The 13,432-nt window shown below is 45.1% G+C and overlaps 1 protein-coding gene across 2 annotated transcripts; it reads left to right on the plus strand.

Moving 5' to 3' along the window:
- Nucleotides 1–9,950: 9,950 nt before the first annotated feature.
- GPR160 (G protein-coupled receptor 160) lies at nt 9,951–13,362 on the plus strand. 2 transcript variants are annotated; one of them, XM_063338734.1, is made up of 3 exons: nt 9,951–10,264; nt 10,694–10,861; nt 11,785–13,362. In XM_063338734.1, exon 3 carries the CDS (start codon nt 11,839–11,841, stop codon nt 12,853–12,855), a length of 1,017 nt encoding a protein of 338 aa, XP_063194804.1. In that variant the 5' UTR covers nt 9,951–10,264; nt 10,694–10,861; nt 11,785–11,838; the 3' UTR covers nt 12,856–13,362. The 2 variants fall into 2 exon arrangements, with proteins under 2 accessions (XP_063194804.1, XP_063194803.1); XM_063338733.1 differs by lacking the exon at nt 10,694–10,861.
- The last annotated feature ends 70 nt before the right edge of the window (nt 13,363–13,432 follow it).

Raw genomic sequence — 13,432 nt, forward strand, 5'->3', positions numbered from 1 at the left:
AAGTTGTAATGGTCAAATAATAAATACCTCAGTAATGTTGCCATCTGCTTCCTCTTAAGGGGATGCATGTGATCCAAGTGTCTGGATCTCAAAATTAATTATCAAAAAATGTGTACTGTCACCCGAATCAAGTTCCAAGCTCACACAGCTTGGATTGAATTACTCTTAAACTCCTTCCCTTGATCTGCAGTGAACAACTCTGGATCTGCTGAATAATGCGAAGAGAGAGATCCGTTGGAGCTGTTCAGTGGTTAAGGAAAGGACTTCACGACCCATTCCTGTAATCTGGCATTTTCTACAAATGTTCCCCAAATACTTCAGAATTATTTTGGAATGAGTTAATGAGAGAAGTGATTACAATATGCCAGTAATAGTAAAATTGTGAGCGGACTTGCGGTATCCTGACTAACACTTCCAGTCCAGAGAGAGAAAAATCACAAAGGTACTTGGCCGTGTTTTAGTTATTTATCAGGACACTTTTATATCGGGTATTTCAGAGTTCTTACTGATTTTGAGTGGTCTAGGGTGACCTTATGGGAACACATATAAAAATATATAGTTAGTGGAGAGTTATTTAAATAACTATTAAAATGCCCTTCCTGCAATAAAATTTTACAGTGGTCTAACTGATATTCCTCCCAGTATTTTATATGCCAGATATAATTTTATTATTTTTCTTTGCAAGAAAATATGATTATTCCTAACTTTTTTTGGAATTAAATAATTACTGGTAAACCACAAATGAGCACTTAATGCAAATCAGTATTTAACGGAGATGTTAGACCCAAGTATGCGCTGCTCTGGTATGGATACAACCCCTCAGCTCACTTGTGGTGTTCTGAGCTCCTTAAGCAAAGATCTTTCTCTAGCAATTAAGAAGTAATTAAAAATTATTTTTGACAAACTTGCATATTTCTTTATCTGTAGAAATGTTACAGCGCTGCTGGGGATGCTTGTGATAATAAGCCGTTTTCGAATAGCAAAGTACCTTCATAGCAGCAGCTCAGGGGGAGCATTTACTTTTACCTGCTATATGTCATGTAGCAGATTTCTCTGCATGTTTTTAAAATATATATATTTTATAGGATATATATATTTTGCTCATTTAGGCCTGCTTTGGTTTCTGTTTGAAATAACACCAGGTGGAGTTCACAGAGCATCATGCAGCATGAAAAAGGGCAGATAACGAAAAATAGAGAATGTCTCAGTTCCTCAGTCAACTCTTAAATTAAGCTTTAACCAGGACCTGCCCTGCTTTTGTTAGATCAGGAGGAAGGCTGACAGAAGCATCTGCCTTATGTAAACATTAAATGTAGACGATGTAAACATTAAATGTAGAAATGTGGAAAATATACCTGCCTGGCTTAGCCCCTTATTTTCCTTCCTGCAACCACCTGCACTTCTCTTGGCGGCCCTAAGCCGGCAGAGCCTTGCAGAGTTGCTCTCCAGCTCCTCTGAGAATATAAATCTTTTCTAATAGGCTCACAATGACAGCAAAGTAATACTCAAACCTCACAGCTGGCACCAAAAGCGCTGGGCAAGAGAGAAACATCCTCTTCCAGCTGCAGTTGTTCTGCTGGCAGCAGTTGGAAGCTCCTCTTGGCAGATTCAGTTTGGAGTAAACCCTTTTCCTTGCCTTGCTGCTTCCTTCTCCCTCCTGCGGTTGCTGAGCTGCTTGCCCCTTCCTATCCCCGCACCACAATTCACATACCCCAGCCACAAACCTAAGCAATTTACAAAATAAAATACACCTAAATACCACCTGGAAAAAAAGACTGCTGTGGAAAAGTTTTATCAGTACCTACGGTTTTCCTCCCAGGAGACGCGCCAGTGAGGACAGCAGACCGGCTTCCCCATCACCGAGTGGTCCAGAGCCTAAACGAGCTCTTGGCCACTGTGAGCCTGACCGTAAATGACACAGCCCGGCTGTTCGTCACAGGGACACGTCCTTCCCCTCTTTCCCATCCCCCAAAGTTGCCTTATTCTGATCTAGGTGCCCTGCGTTGCTATGCGCTGCCATGAGCTTGGGGTAAAAGACAGGAATTTCAAGGAACACTATGTTACTTGTGCGAGACCTGGGGCGCTCCCGGCACATGCCCGGTTCTGGGCCAGCCGGGCTGGAGGAGCTCGTGGCCGTGGCCCCAGGAACCAGGGAGGTGCCGAGGCTGTAAAGCCAGAGAGCTGCAGACTCCTAACGTGGATCCAATGGCAACATTGGTGATTTTAAACCGGTACTGGCCCTTAAGTGCTCCATGAAAGATGCTCTGGCCTTAAGTTATTTATTAAGAGAGAACCGAGTCCTTTTACCTTCCAAATTCACTTCCCTCTTCCACCCCTCCTCCTCAGGTTGGTGCCGGAGGAGGAGAGAAGGGCCATCTCGCACTGGCTGAGAACACTGGCAGGACGGGCTCAAAAAGGCTGTGAAACAAAGCAAAGCAGAGCAGACAGAGCATCCCAAGAGCCAGCGGTCTCCCTGCTGTGACTTGATTCTGGGGATGCCAAAGCCATTTGCCAACTGCTTGAGGCACACTGCCGCACGCAATTTCAGACCAACTTTTCAGATAGAAAGGTTCTATACGTACAGATTCTATACATATTACTTCTTCGTGTTCTAGAAAGATTGTGTTTGCCTTACTTCCTTATACCTGAGTCTAAATTCTTCATGGAGTCGCGCTGGGATAAATTCAGAGGAGATCCACAATCACAGAAGCGGGACAGGAGACCGGCTCTGGTGACAGTTTTTCTGCTGGCGCTGGGTGCTGAGAAGGGAACGCCGCAGCAGGAGAGGCTGAGGGACTGGAGGGCTCTAGCACTTACTGCTTGGCTGACACCTCACCCACCTACTTCTCCTGCGTTTTTTAAAAACAAGCCTGGAAATGTTTGAATCATGCCAGTTTGAACCAAATTCTTTATTACACTATTTTTACCAGAAAGTCTTTAACAACCATTTTCCAATACCCAGAGCAACTATGGTTACGGTGCAACTTCTCCGTGGTTTTAACGTAAGATCTACTGTTGGGTATTTAGCACGGAGATTACTGCCAGGGTTACCTTTTTGTTTAAATTAGGCAGCTCTTGTTAGGAGCTACAGTCTGTTCTGCAAAAGAGTCTCTACCTACTTGCCAGCACAGCCACATGATACACGTATTGACTTTTAAATACAGAAGAGAGAGAGAGATCAATTCCGGTAGGGACCTTTAGAGAAAGAGTGGTGATATTTAACTATATTGAGCAAGGATGACCCCCAGCTCCCTCCAGAGGCTTCCTCAGGCTTCCTCGGTATTTTGTCTAATAAGAAGGGTTGCGTGATTTGATTCTTAACCTCTGTGATCAATCCCTCTCTATAAAATCAGAATAATACGGTAGATCTTTACCTGCTTTACCACTCTGCTGTAAGGGTCTAGAAACACTTATCTGTAAGAACCGGGACACTGATTTCTATCTAGCGAACATTTACAAGTCGTAGGTACTCAACTGTTGAGCATGATTTGTTACTGATTCCGATCAAATACTCAGAAGGAGTTAGGGGAGAGCGGTGTGAAATGGCCCAAGGCTCTGCTCCACACCAGCGCGCACTGTAGCTTTCTCACTTAGAGCATAAGGAGAAGGACAAAACAATCCTATCAGTGTAAATGAACTGGGACTGAGCAGCTGCTGAATGTTTTCAATAGACTTCCTGGTAACGGCTGGTACAATTTCATTACGGCTTCTCGTTTTATTTAATAAAACATTGGATGATTTTATCTGTAATACAGCAACAGGTGCAGGAAAACAAAAGGCACATTTCCTGATTGTGTCCACAAAGAGTCCATTACTTACTGGCTGACACAGCAGGCATTCTGTTTTTTCCATGCGTTTTTTTTTTTTTATGTGAAAATAATAATCACTCAGAAAAATAATTGTTTTATGATAAAAGACTTTTGAGAGAGGAGTTAGTTTAGAGTTAGTAATAGCACTATGCAAACGGTTTCAGTACAAGTTAAAGTAAATAGAGGGCTAACAGCAGTCGGTAAACACTGATCATGCTTTAGATACAGATCAAAGGTTTCTCTACAGGTGGTAACCACCATTAAATCTCATCATATAAAACAGAAACAAACACAGAAAAGGCTACGCTTATGATCCTTGAAAGTACTCGGTAGCCTGGACCCAGGAAAGGATGTCGGTGCCCACAAGACTCTCCTGCAGTTCACCTTTACCAGCCAATAAATGAAACACAGAGAACAGTCCTGAGTGACTCTCACTAGCCTTAACAGTAAATTCTTATTTTCTCTTTCTGGCATATGAGTCCTCAACCAATAATTAAGAAAGGCTGCTTGTTTGTTAGGAATTAGAAGATGTAGTTTTGAATTCTTCAGACTGAGGGTGGGATTGAAATTCCATTTTCCCCCTTTTTAGCTTCCTTTTAAATGACAACGCCACCATTTGTTTAAAAGTGAAGTCTAGTGGGAGGTAGTAATATATTAGAAGGTTCTAGAAGATTACTAGCTCCGTTTTGTTGTTTGTGAGCAACATAATGAGAGTAGGATCGCACCTTGCACTCTACGTTGGCTTCAGTCTTAACACTTGTAATTTCTTGTCACCAGCAAGCCATGAATTGGGGTTTATAAATTACTGGTTCAAGTAATGCAGTTTTCAGAGCCTTGCACTTCCCATCTTTCTTCTAGTTCCCTGAAAAATTCTCCGTGTCAAAGACAAGCAAAACCCAAAAAGACTGCAGTGTCATGATGAGCACCAGGAAAGGTTTCACCTTGCAGAGTGAAAGCGCGCTGCGGTTACACAGATCAAGGAAACATTACTTCTGAAAAGTGCACCAAGGCCGGCATCAACTATGTACTGCATTTACTAGATTTCCACTGAATAGGCAGAGTTAGAATTCTATAACAAGATGCCTTCAAATTAAAATTACTGTGCAAATATTTACGGTTTCTTCTCAACGAGAACTTCCTAAGAACAAACCTGTTTTACTTTTAAGATGAGCACCTTGAGTGAGTCAAATGAAGATCCAAATGCACATTGTCTGTGCTTTTAAAAGATTCCTGAAAAGTAAATGAAAACATCTTATAAATGGGACACTGGTCAAGTATTTTCTTCTTTAAAAAATAAAGTCAGTTAAATATTTTATTAGTTAAAGATTTAATTAATAAATTAAAATCTTCATAAACACCATACTGTCTTTCTGAGACATGCAGCCTTTCAGGAACAGCAACTCCACAACCACTTGCTCATCAGCCATTGCAAAACTCTGGTTGCTGATCCTGTGCTGACAAGGCATACAACCTAATAGGGCATTAAACATGCTCAGCTTGGCAACACCCAGTTAAAGGCACATCCAGGAAAGAGAAAAGGGCACAGGAAAGGCTGTATCAGATCGGCACTCATCTCCACGTACAAACGTATTCCAGAGACAGCATTGTGCGCTCACCGCAGTCTACTGCCAGCTCTGCTCACAGCTGTTATGTCCGTTCATCTCCAAACAGAGTCACAGCCCAACTCCTTGCTGCTTAGGACACTGATTTTTCATAATAATTTTTTCCAGGAGCTCACAGTGTATGGCTTTCCCTACGCACGACATCAAAATGCATAAATATGCATTCGATCTCCCCATCTTGCTCCCAACATGGTTCGAGGTGTCCGAGATGTCAGGATAAGATTTCTTGAAATAAGCAAAGGTGAAGCTTAAAATCTATTCCTTCTATTCAACTGAATAAAGGGGCAGGTGGCAAATAGCTTCTGAAGCACAACACAGCCCAAACAGGATGAACTGGGGAAAAGTAAAGATTCGTTGCTAACTACGTAGGAAGCATGCCCTCATACTCCTTCGCGTAATGGTAAATAAGTTGTATTCATTATCTACACCTACGTCTGTCCGAAGGAAACCTCCCGGCCCTAAATCAGGCAGCACTGAGGGTGACGCAGAAGCAACATGCAGAAACTCTACCCATTGGTCTTTCTAAGTTACTTCAGAAGCTGCAGTGAACTGTGGGGTCCGCAGTCTTCTGTGAGGACACTAACTTTATTCAGTCACTCTGTTTCTTTCAGAAACGGACTGAGTTAGATTTGAAATTAGAGGGATTTTTTTTTCTTGTTCTTTTCCCCTTTGTCCTAAAATTACTTACACTTAAAGTTAACAACAGAACCCAAAATACGAGCAACCAGCAGCAGGAAACAGCCTTGAAGAAGGAAGGACGCATCTATGCAAATATCTTGTGACTACAGGGGACATCACAGAACCACAACATGATCATATGAAAAATGCACCAACAGCTTTTGCAAGAGATGGATGCCCCGTCCCTGGAGGTGTTCAAGGCCAGGCTGGACGGGCCTTGAGTAACCTGGTCTAGTGGGAGGTGTACCTGCCCACGGCAGCGGGGTTGGACTAGATGGTCTTTAAGGTCCCTTCCAACCCAAACCATTCTATGATTCTACGATTCTGTGCTTTGCTGTACCGTTTCATGTACCCTTCTCCTGGAGGAGGCAGTCTCCTGCCTTATTTTCACACACAGCTGCCTGCATGCAAATCTAAATTAGTTTTCTTAAACCTTTCTACAGCTGCACATGAATAAATGCAGTCTCTGAACAGAAAACAATCACTTGAGACTAATCAGTCAGTAATAAGCGAGCTTTCAAACAAGTGGAGGGAAAGGGAAGCCAAGAAGTAGTGCCAACATTAACGCGGGGTGTAACTTGGGCTCCTGTGGGCCGCACTGAGCAGCCTGCTCGGAAGGCTCACCGAGACGGAGCGGATACACTGAGCTGCATACTCTGGAGGGGCACGCTCATTAGGATTTTTATCAGCAGAAAAAAAAAAATGTTTCAATCCTCTCTTTCCACTCCTGGTTGCCAATTTCCACCATCCCAGTATCTCCCCACACAGGCCAGTACAGTAGTTTCTGCAGTCATAAAGAAAGCCATGATCAGAAACAAACAAAAAGGCCAGAAATACACCATCCAAACAATTCACTAGCTACTACTGGGAAAATCACTTTCGCTGGTTTGGATGAGAACTAAGAAGAAGAAAACGAGCTACTTCTGGAGGACATCACCATTCAGATACTTGTGAATGGGACCATGCTGTGGACTGGGTGCTCAGAATGTAAAATACCCATCTCAGGTGTCAATATTTTCTTATTATATTGCAATTTATGCAACAGTCCTAGTTAGTACTCTTTGGATAAGTAAATATTGCCAATGTGAATGCTGCCTGAGATTACTTTAAGCTCTCACACTTTTTCAGACTCTAACACCGATCAACTTGGTTTTCCACAAAAAAAAACCCTAAAACTTCTTTTTTTTTTTTTTCCTGAAGCTGTTTAATCCTGGCGATGAACCAGGAAAGGAGTGGGGGGAAGAAAAAAAAAAAACAACCTCTATCTACATCTGAATTTAATTCCAGAGAGTTAGTTGCTTTCAGAAGAGGCCCTACCAGCCACTTGGTACTTTTGTACACACAGATCACACATGGATTTGCACCCTGCAAGAAAGACAATAAAAAATGTTTCTTTCCCGATGGACACTAGACAGACTAAAAACATAGCTGCTCTATCATCAACGATGGAAGTTTAGACCCAAGAAAAGACAGGTTAAATTGAGTAATAAACAATAAATCCAAAAAGCTCCCAAAGGTTTAGCTCTCCTCATTAGGTCCCAGAAATCAGGTGTTCTGCCTAAATTTCTCAGTCAGTTCAATCTGCAGCAAGCATCTAAAAGATGTCATTTATTCCCGTCAGTACCTAAGGTTTGGGAAAGGCAGGATGTTAGACATTGCCTTTTCCCAGACCTAGAGACTCACGCTAGCAGCTCCTGCCCAGCAAACTAGTCCAGACGAGCATCGCGTGGAGGCAGAGGAGCCGCAGTACCGGGCTCTAGACTGTTCAGCACAGGGCGGGTGCTGCAGCATCCAACTCACAGACGTCCAAGCTTCTTGTTACATTTAGCCCTGCGTTACCAAAAGCAAAAAGGGAAAAGATAAAGATGCCATAGCTTTAAAGCTATATTGCATCCACACCGCAATCAGGGAACCACTGCCAATTAACTTGAGCAGCACAGCTGGGGACCCTCAGCATGCCACGCCCGCGGCAGGATGTGCTCCTATCTTACAGGCATTGGTGGATGGGAATTAAAACGACAAAATGGAAAACTAAATTAGTAGTTTCATCTGGAGGAGGCAAAAACCTGTCACTGTGAACTTTTAAATTCTATTAAGTAGATTGCTACAGGATGGCCAAGCTAAAAAGCCAACCCATTTATAAAGGTTTTGCATATACTTTCACAATTATCTACTTTAATTCGTCATTACCTTAAAACAAATAACGGGTATTCCCTAAGCTCTCTCCCAACCATTTCTTCATTGTGAAAAATCTCTGAGGAAGACAGAATTGAGCGAGCCATTTGTAAAAACTCTTTTTGCCAAGGTAACATTCACAGTAGGATATTCCTTAATATTTACTGTACATCCCTTTAACTGTATCATTACCAGAATATAGTTGCTGGTTAAATATTAAGTTCCCCTGCGGAAGAGAATAAGTATACAGTATTGATGGGTTTGTACAATTTTGTGTTGTATTTCAAAACCTAAAGTGTTCTATAAAACCATTACATGATGTTAAACATTTGAACCGTGTTGCAAATACACCATTGGCTGACTTCTGCAATATTCAGATTTATTTCATGGCTTAATCAATGACAAAAGTAGTGATACACTGCGAAAAGGGGATTTGTCACATATTTAGAAGCATGCTGTGTTCAGTCACATGCATGTGGATGCCCACAAATCCAGGGCATTTCACATGGGCTCACGCCCCAGGGAAAGCCACATGCTTCCCCACGGAGAGGAGATCCACGCCGAGAGTTCTTCCAGCTGCGAGACCAGAAAAGAAACAGAAATTAGTTCTTCCAGAGCCCGCTGGGTACTTTCAGGGACATGAGCATCCCCGCTCCTTGTGACTGACTCTGCGTGGGTGACACTGGTGACAACTTACCAACAGGGCTATGAGTCCCAAAGGGTGACACCGGTGACAATTTACCGACAGGGCTACGAGTCCCAAATCGCTGAGGGCTCTGGAGTCCTCAGCACAAGGACATGGACCTGTCGGAGCGGGTCCAGAGGAGGCCATGAAGATGATCAAAGTCCTGGAGCCCCTCTGCTGTGAGGACAGGCTGAGAGAGCTGGGGGGGTTCAGCCTGGAGAAGAGAAGGCTCCGGGGAGACCTTCCAGTCCCTGAAGGGGCTACAGGAAAGCTGGGGAGGGGCTGTTTGCAAAGGCATGTAGCGATAGGACGAGGGGCAATGGTTTAAACTAGAGCAGGGCAGGTTTAGATGAGACATGAGGAAGAAGTTCTTTACACCGAGGGTGGTGAGACACTGGCCCAGGTTGCCCAGAGAGGGGGTGGAGGCCCCATCCCTGGAGATGTTCAAGGCCAGGCTGGATGAGGCTCTGAGCAACCTGATCTAGTTGAAGATGTCCCTGCTCACTGCAAGGGGTTGGACTAGATGGCCTTTAGAGGTCCCTTTCAACACAACACATTCTATGATTCTATGAAATCCAACAGGGGTGGGTAAACCCACACAGGGCTTCCTAAACGACACACCTTGCCGTCGCTGCCGCACACCACACCGCCGCCATCAAGGACCGAGGGGGACAGCCCGCCTGCCCTGAGGTCCCGGCCTCTCGCCAGCACCCTCTGAGGCGCCCTCAGCGCCCGGCCATCGCCCCGCTGCCTTTTTTCCACGCACCAGCCGCACACTTAGAACGGTAAATGTTTACCGATGGTGATTTCCGCGGCCCCAGGAGGGCTCTCGCCGCTCAGCTAACGACAGGCGCTCACCTCCCGCGCCCGGGGCCGTTTGACCTCCCTCAGTGACAGCGGGCGTGTGTGGAGGGAGGGACCAAACACAACGTATTTAACCGTTGTCCTCAAAGCGGTCGTTTTTCCCTCAAACATGAGCCGCTCCCCGCCCGCCGTGGGGAAGGGCCCGTCCCGGCGGGAAACCGGCGGGCGCCGTGGCGCCTCCTCAGCGGGCGCCGAGCGGCCGGACCGGCTGGGAGCGGGGCTGGGCGGGCAGGACAGGCCCGGCCCCACCCGACCGGCTCGGCAGCCGAGCCCTGCCCTGCCCTGCCCTTCCCCACCCCTCCCGGGTCCCCGTGCCGTGGGGAGGGGCGGAGATGGCCGCCGCCTGAGGTGGTGGCGGCGGCGCGGGAGCCTGGGGAAGGTCCCCGCAGCACACGCCGAGGAGGAGCGCGGAGGGGCGGCGGCCGCGGCAGGTGGGTTCCCGAGCGAGGAGGGGCCGAACCGGGCGGGAACCCACCGCTCGCAGCCCGGGCGTCCCCTCAGAGCTCCCTCCCCGGCCGCCGCCTCTCGCAGCCCGGCGCGGAGCCGGGGCCCTGCGGAGGAGAGCAGCCCGCCGGGGCGGGGGGGCCGGGGGAGGCCGGCGGGGAGCCCCCGGGAGGTGGCGTCGGGGCGCGGGCACGGTCGGCTCCCTCAGCCCCGCCGCTGGTCTGTCCAAAGGCCTCACCTGGGCACAGGTGATTTTGCGTTATAATAACACCGGTGGGGTCTGAGCGATCGCTTGCATCGTATCAGCTTGTTTTGCGCGCCGGATTCCTCCTTTCTGCACGCACAAGCAGTATATGAAGAGAAAATACGCTTGGAAGGCTATTTTAAGCTGTACTGTAAAATGTATTTGGTTTTAGAGGATGAAATGTACAGATGACTAGTGAAGCAGCCCGGTAGGCTTGTAACCGAGATCAGGGGTAGCCAGTGGCTACATCTCAAGTTGGACCGCCAAGTGCTTCTGGCTGTTCCTCGCATCCTGCTCTTCAGGAGGCACTAACTCAAACGTTACTAACTCTGCCGAGCCGGTAAGAAATGCGGGTGTCTTATTCAAATACAAGTGAATCGCTGTTAAGAGAGATCCTTAGAGGCAATTCCTTGTTACAGCTGCCTTGGCTTCTCAGCTTTTCTCTGCTGTTGCTGAAAATGCTGACACCGTCCTCCTTCTTTAGGAAAGAGAGAAGAAAGTATGTATGGCTTTTTCTAATATGTCTTGCTGACGTATACGAAGCCATCCTGTGTTCATTTTCCTTAGGAATTAATACAAGGAAAAGAGTTACAAGGAAACTTACAGAAGTCCAAGAGAAAAAACCAGCTGTTCTGAGGTGTCTGTTGTAACATTTACATTGTGAAAGGATGAACAAAAAAAGCCCAGTTAACTAATAAAGCATGTGTGCTTTGGAATGCCTCCGAGTTCCAGCATTTTAGAAGCTAAAAAGGATGAGTTGGGCTGACACTTCTTCTGCTTTCAGGAGAAAGCAGTCTCAATTCTCTGTAGATTGTATGAGCATAATGAACCGTGAGGCCATACTATAACATCTCCTGTGTCTCCTATGATTTCTGTCCTGTATGGTTATCTGATTTCTTCAAAATATGAAGGAGTTCTGAAACATCCATCCCTCTGCCCAACTGGACAGGAAGACCCTCGTGCTTCCTGAAGGAAAAAAAACACAGCCAACCTTATTTCCTGAACTTTTCCTTAGGGAAGTAGCTAGTAAAGTAACTCAGGTCTATGTTGACTTTTTAACTCTCAAGAGAATGTAATTCAAAGAAGATGAAATTTAGGTGCTTCTTGATAATGATATGATAATGAAGCTATTTACTCTTAGTTAAGGAGCCTGGAAAATTCAGATGTAAATTTGATAGCTGCTATGATGGAGAAGTAACTAATTGGTAGAGGTACCCAGAAATAAATTTTTACAAACCTTTTTTTTTTCCCTCTGCTTTTCAGATATGAAGCTCTGTGCCCTGTGATACTTACTTTGCTGATACTCACCGTTGGAGGATGGCTGCTGTTCTCTGTGAAAATTGTTCTGGTCAGTACCACTACGCCCAGGTCAACCAACCTCTGGAAATCAGCTGCATGTTGCTCCTGATTATATTCGGAAAAGTGTTCCTTGATTTCTTCATGTTGCAAGTTAAGCAGAGAAATGTGAAAGTTAGTTTTATGGGAAACTTCTGTGTTTCACTGGCACTTCTCGATTTCATGCTGCTGATGAGTATACTGTTCATTTTTTATTTTGAGGACTTTGCACTCTGGGGTGTGCGATTTACAAAGTACCACGTTTGCCTATTCACTCAGATAACTTCTCTTATCTACGGCATTTTGCATTACCCGGTGTATGTTGTGGCTGGTCTGGATTATTACATGACTATAGCCCAAACCTCTCAATTTCCTAAAAGAGGTCAAAGATTACTGTATGTATTTGCTGTGGTTGTTATATGGATGTCAGGGTTTTTTTGTATTCTGAAAGTTCCCGCTATCTACGAAGGACTAGAAATTCAGAACCGTTTTTCTCCGTATCAGTGTCCTCTCTATGCCAGCGTGCAGAGCTACTCGGTCTCCTGTGCCATGGTGCTGCTCATAGGCATGGCTCTCGTGGCTTGTCGGAAGGAAGTTCTAACCATGCTGCTATCTGTCAGGGTCGTTTCCTTTGCCAGTCAGCCTGTTCTGATGTTCTCCTCTGTGTCTAACAACAGCACTTGCTTTAAGCGGCAGCTCCTGACCAGACTCCTCATCTGTTTTCTTGGCACTTGGGCACCTTTTGTTCTCCTTCAAATTATCATTTTGTTTCTCGGTGCTCGGATTCCAGCCTACATGGAGATGAACGTCCCCTGGCTGTACTTCATCAACAGCTTTCTCATCGCAGTAGCGTACTGGTGTCGATGTCATGATGTTGAATTGACAGAGGAGATGTGGTCTACAGATCCATTTGTCAGCTGGAAATTCTGCTTTATGCCACTTAACAATGAAAACACAGAGCCAGCTGATAAGCCAGGCACAGTAATTGTGATCTGTTAACGAGCTGCTGACTGAAAAAAATACAAATAAGTGCTGTGCGATGGAAACGTGTTCTCTGACGTTCTGTGACCGTGTCCTTACAGATAATACAAGGAAACATCTCCAGAGATACAACCAGTGGAAAAAAAGTCCAACGTCTACCAATACTGTAATAAATCCTGCACCAATGTGGGACACACACACTGCTGCACTGGGTTCCAGTAAGCACCTGCCAGTTCAGAGAATTTAATGTGAAAGTACGGGTTTAAGTAACGACCACTACTTACAAAAAACATGTTTTCAGTTACAGCTTATGTTTATGACTAGAATTTTACACTTGCTTTAAACAGAATGATCTCAGGTTTTATAGTACAAAATGCAATAAAGTCTTATTCAAAGCTGAAACCCTTTTATCAGTTGTGTACGTGCCTTAACCTACCGTCAAAGGTTCAAACAACTTTTGTGATTATTTTTAAGTGTATTTTCTTGTTAAAGTGTGACTTTTTGTCAGTTTAATTTAAGCGTTGTCTGTTTATTGAGAAATATATTTTTTTTTTCAGTTGGTGTAAAGCTCCAACTCCTACAGAAATATAAACTT

Source organism: Chroicocephalus ridibundus, chromosome 6, assembly GCF_963924245.1.
Source record: "Chroicocephalus ridibundus chromosome 6, bChrRid1.1, whole genome shotgun sequence".
In the NCBI taxonomy this organism is placed as follows: domain Eukaryota; kingdom Metazoa; phylum Chordata; class Aves; order Charadriiformes; family Laridae; genus Chroicocephalus; species Chroicocephalus ridibundus.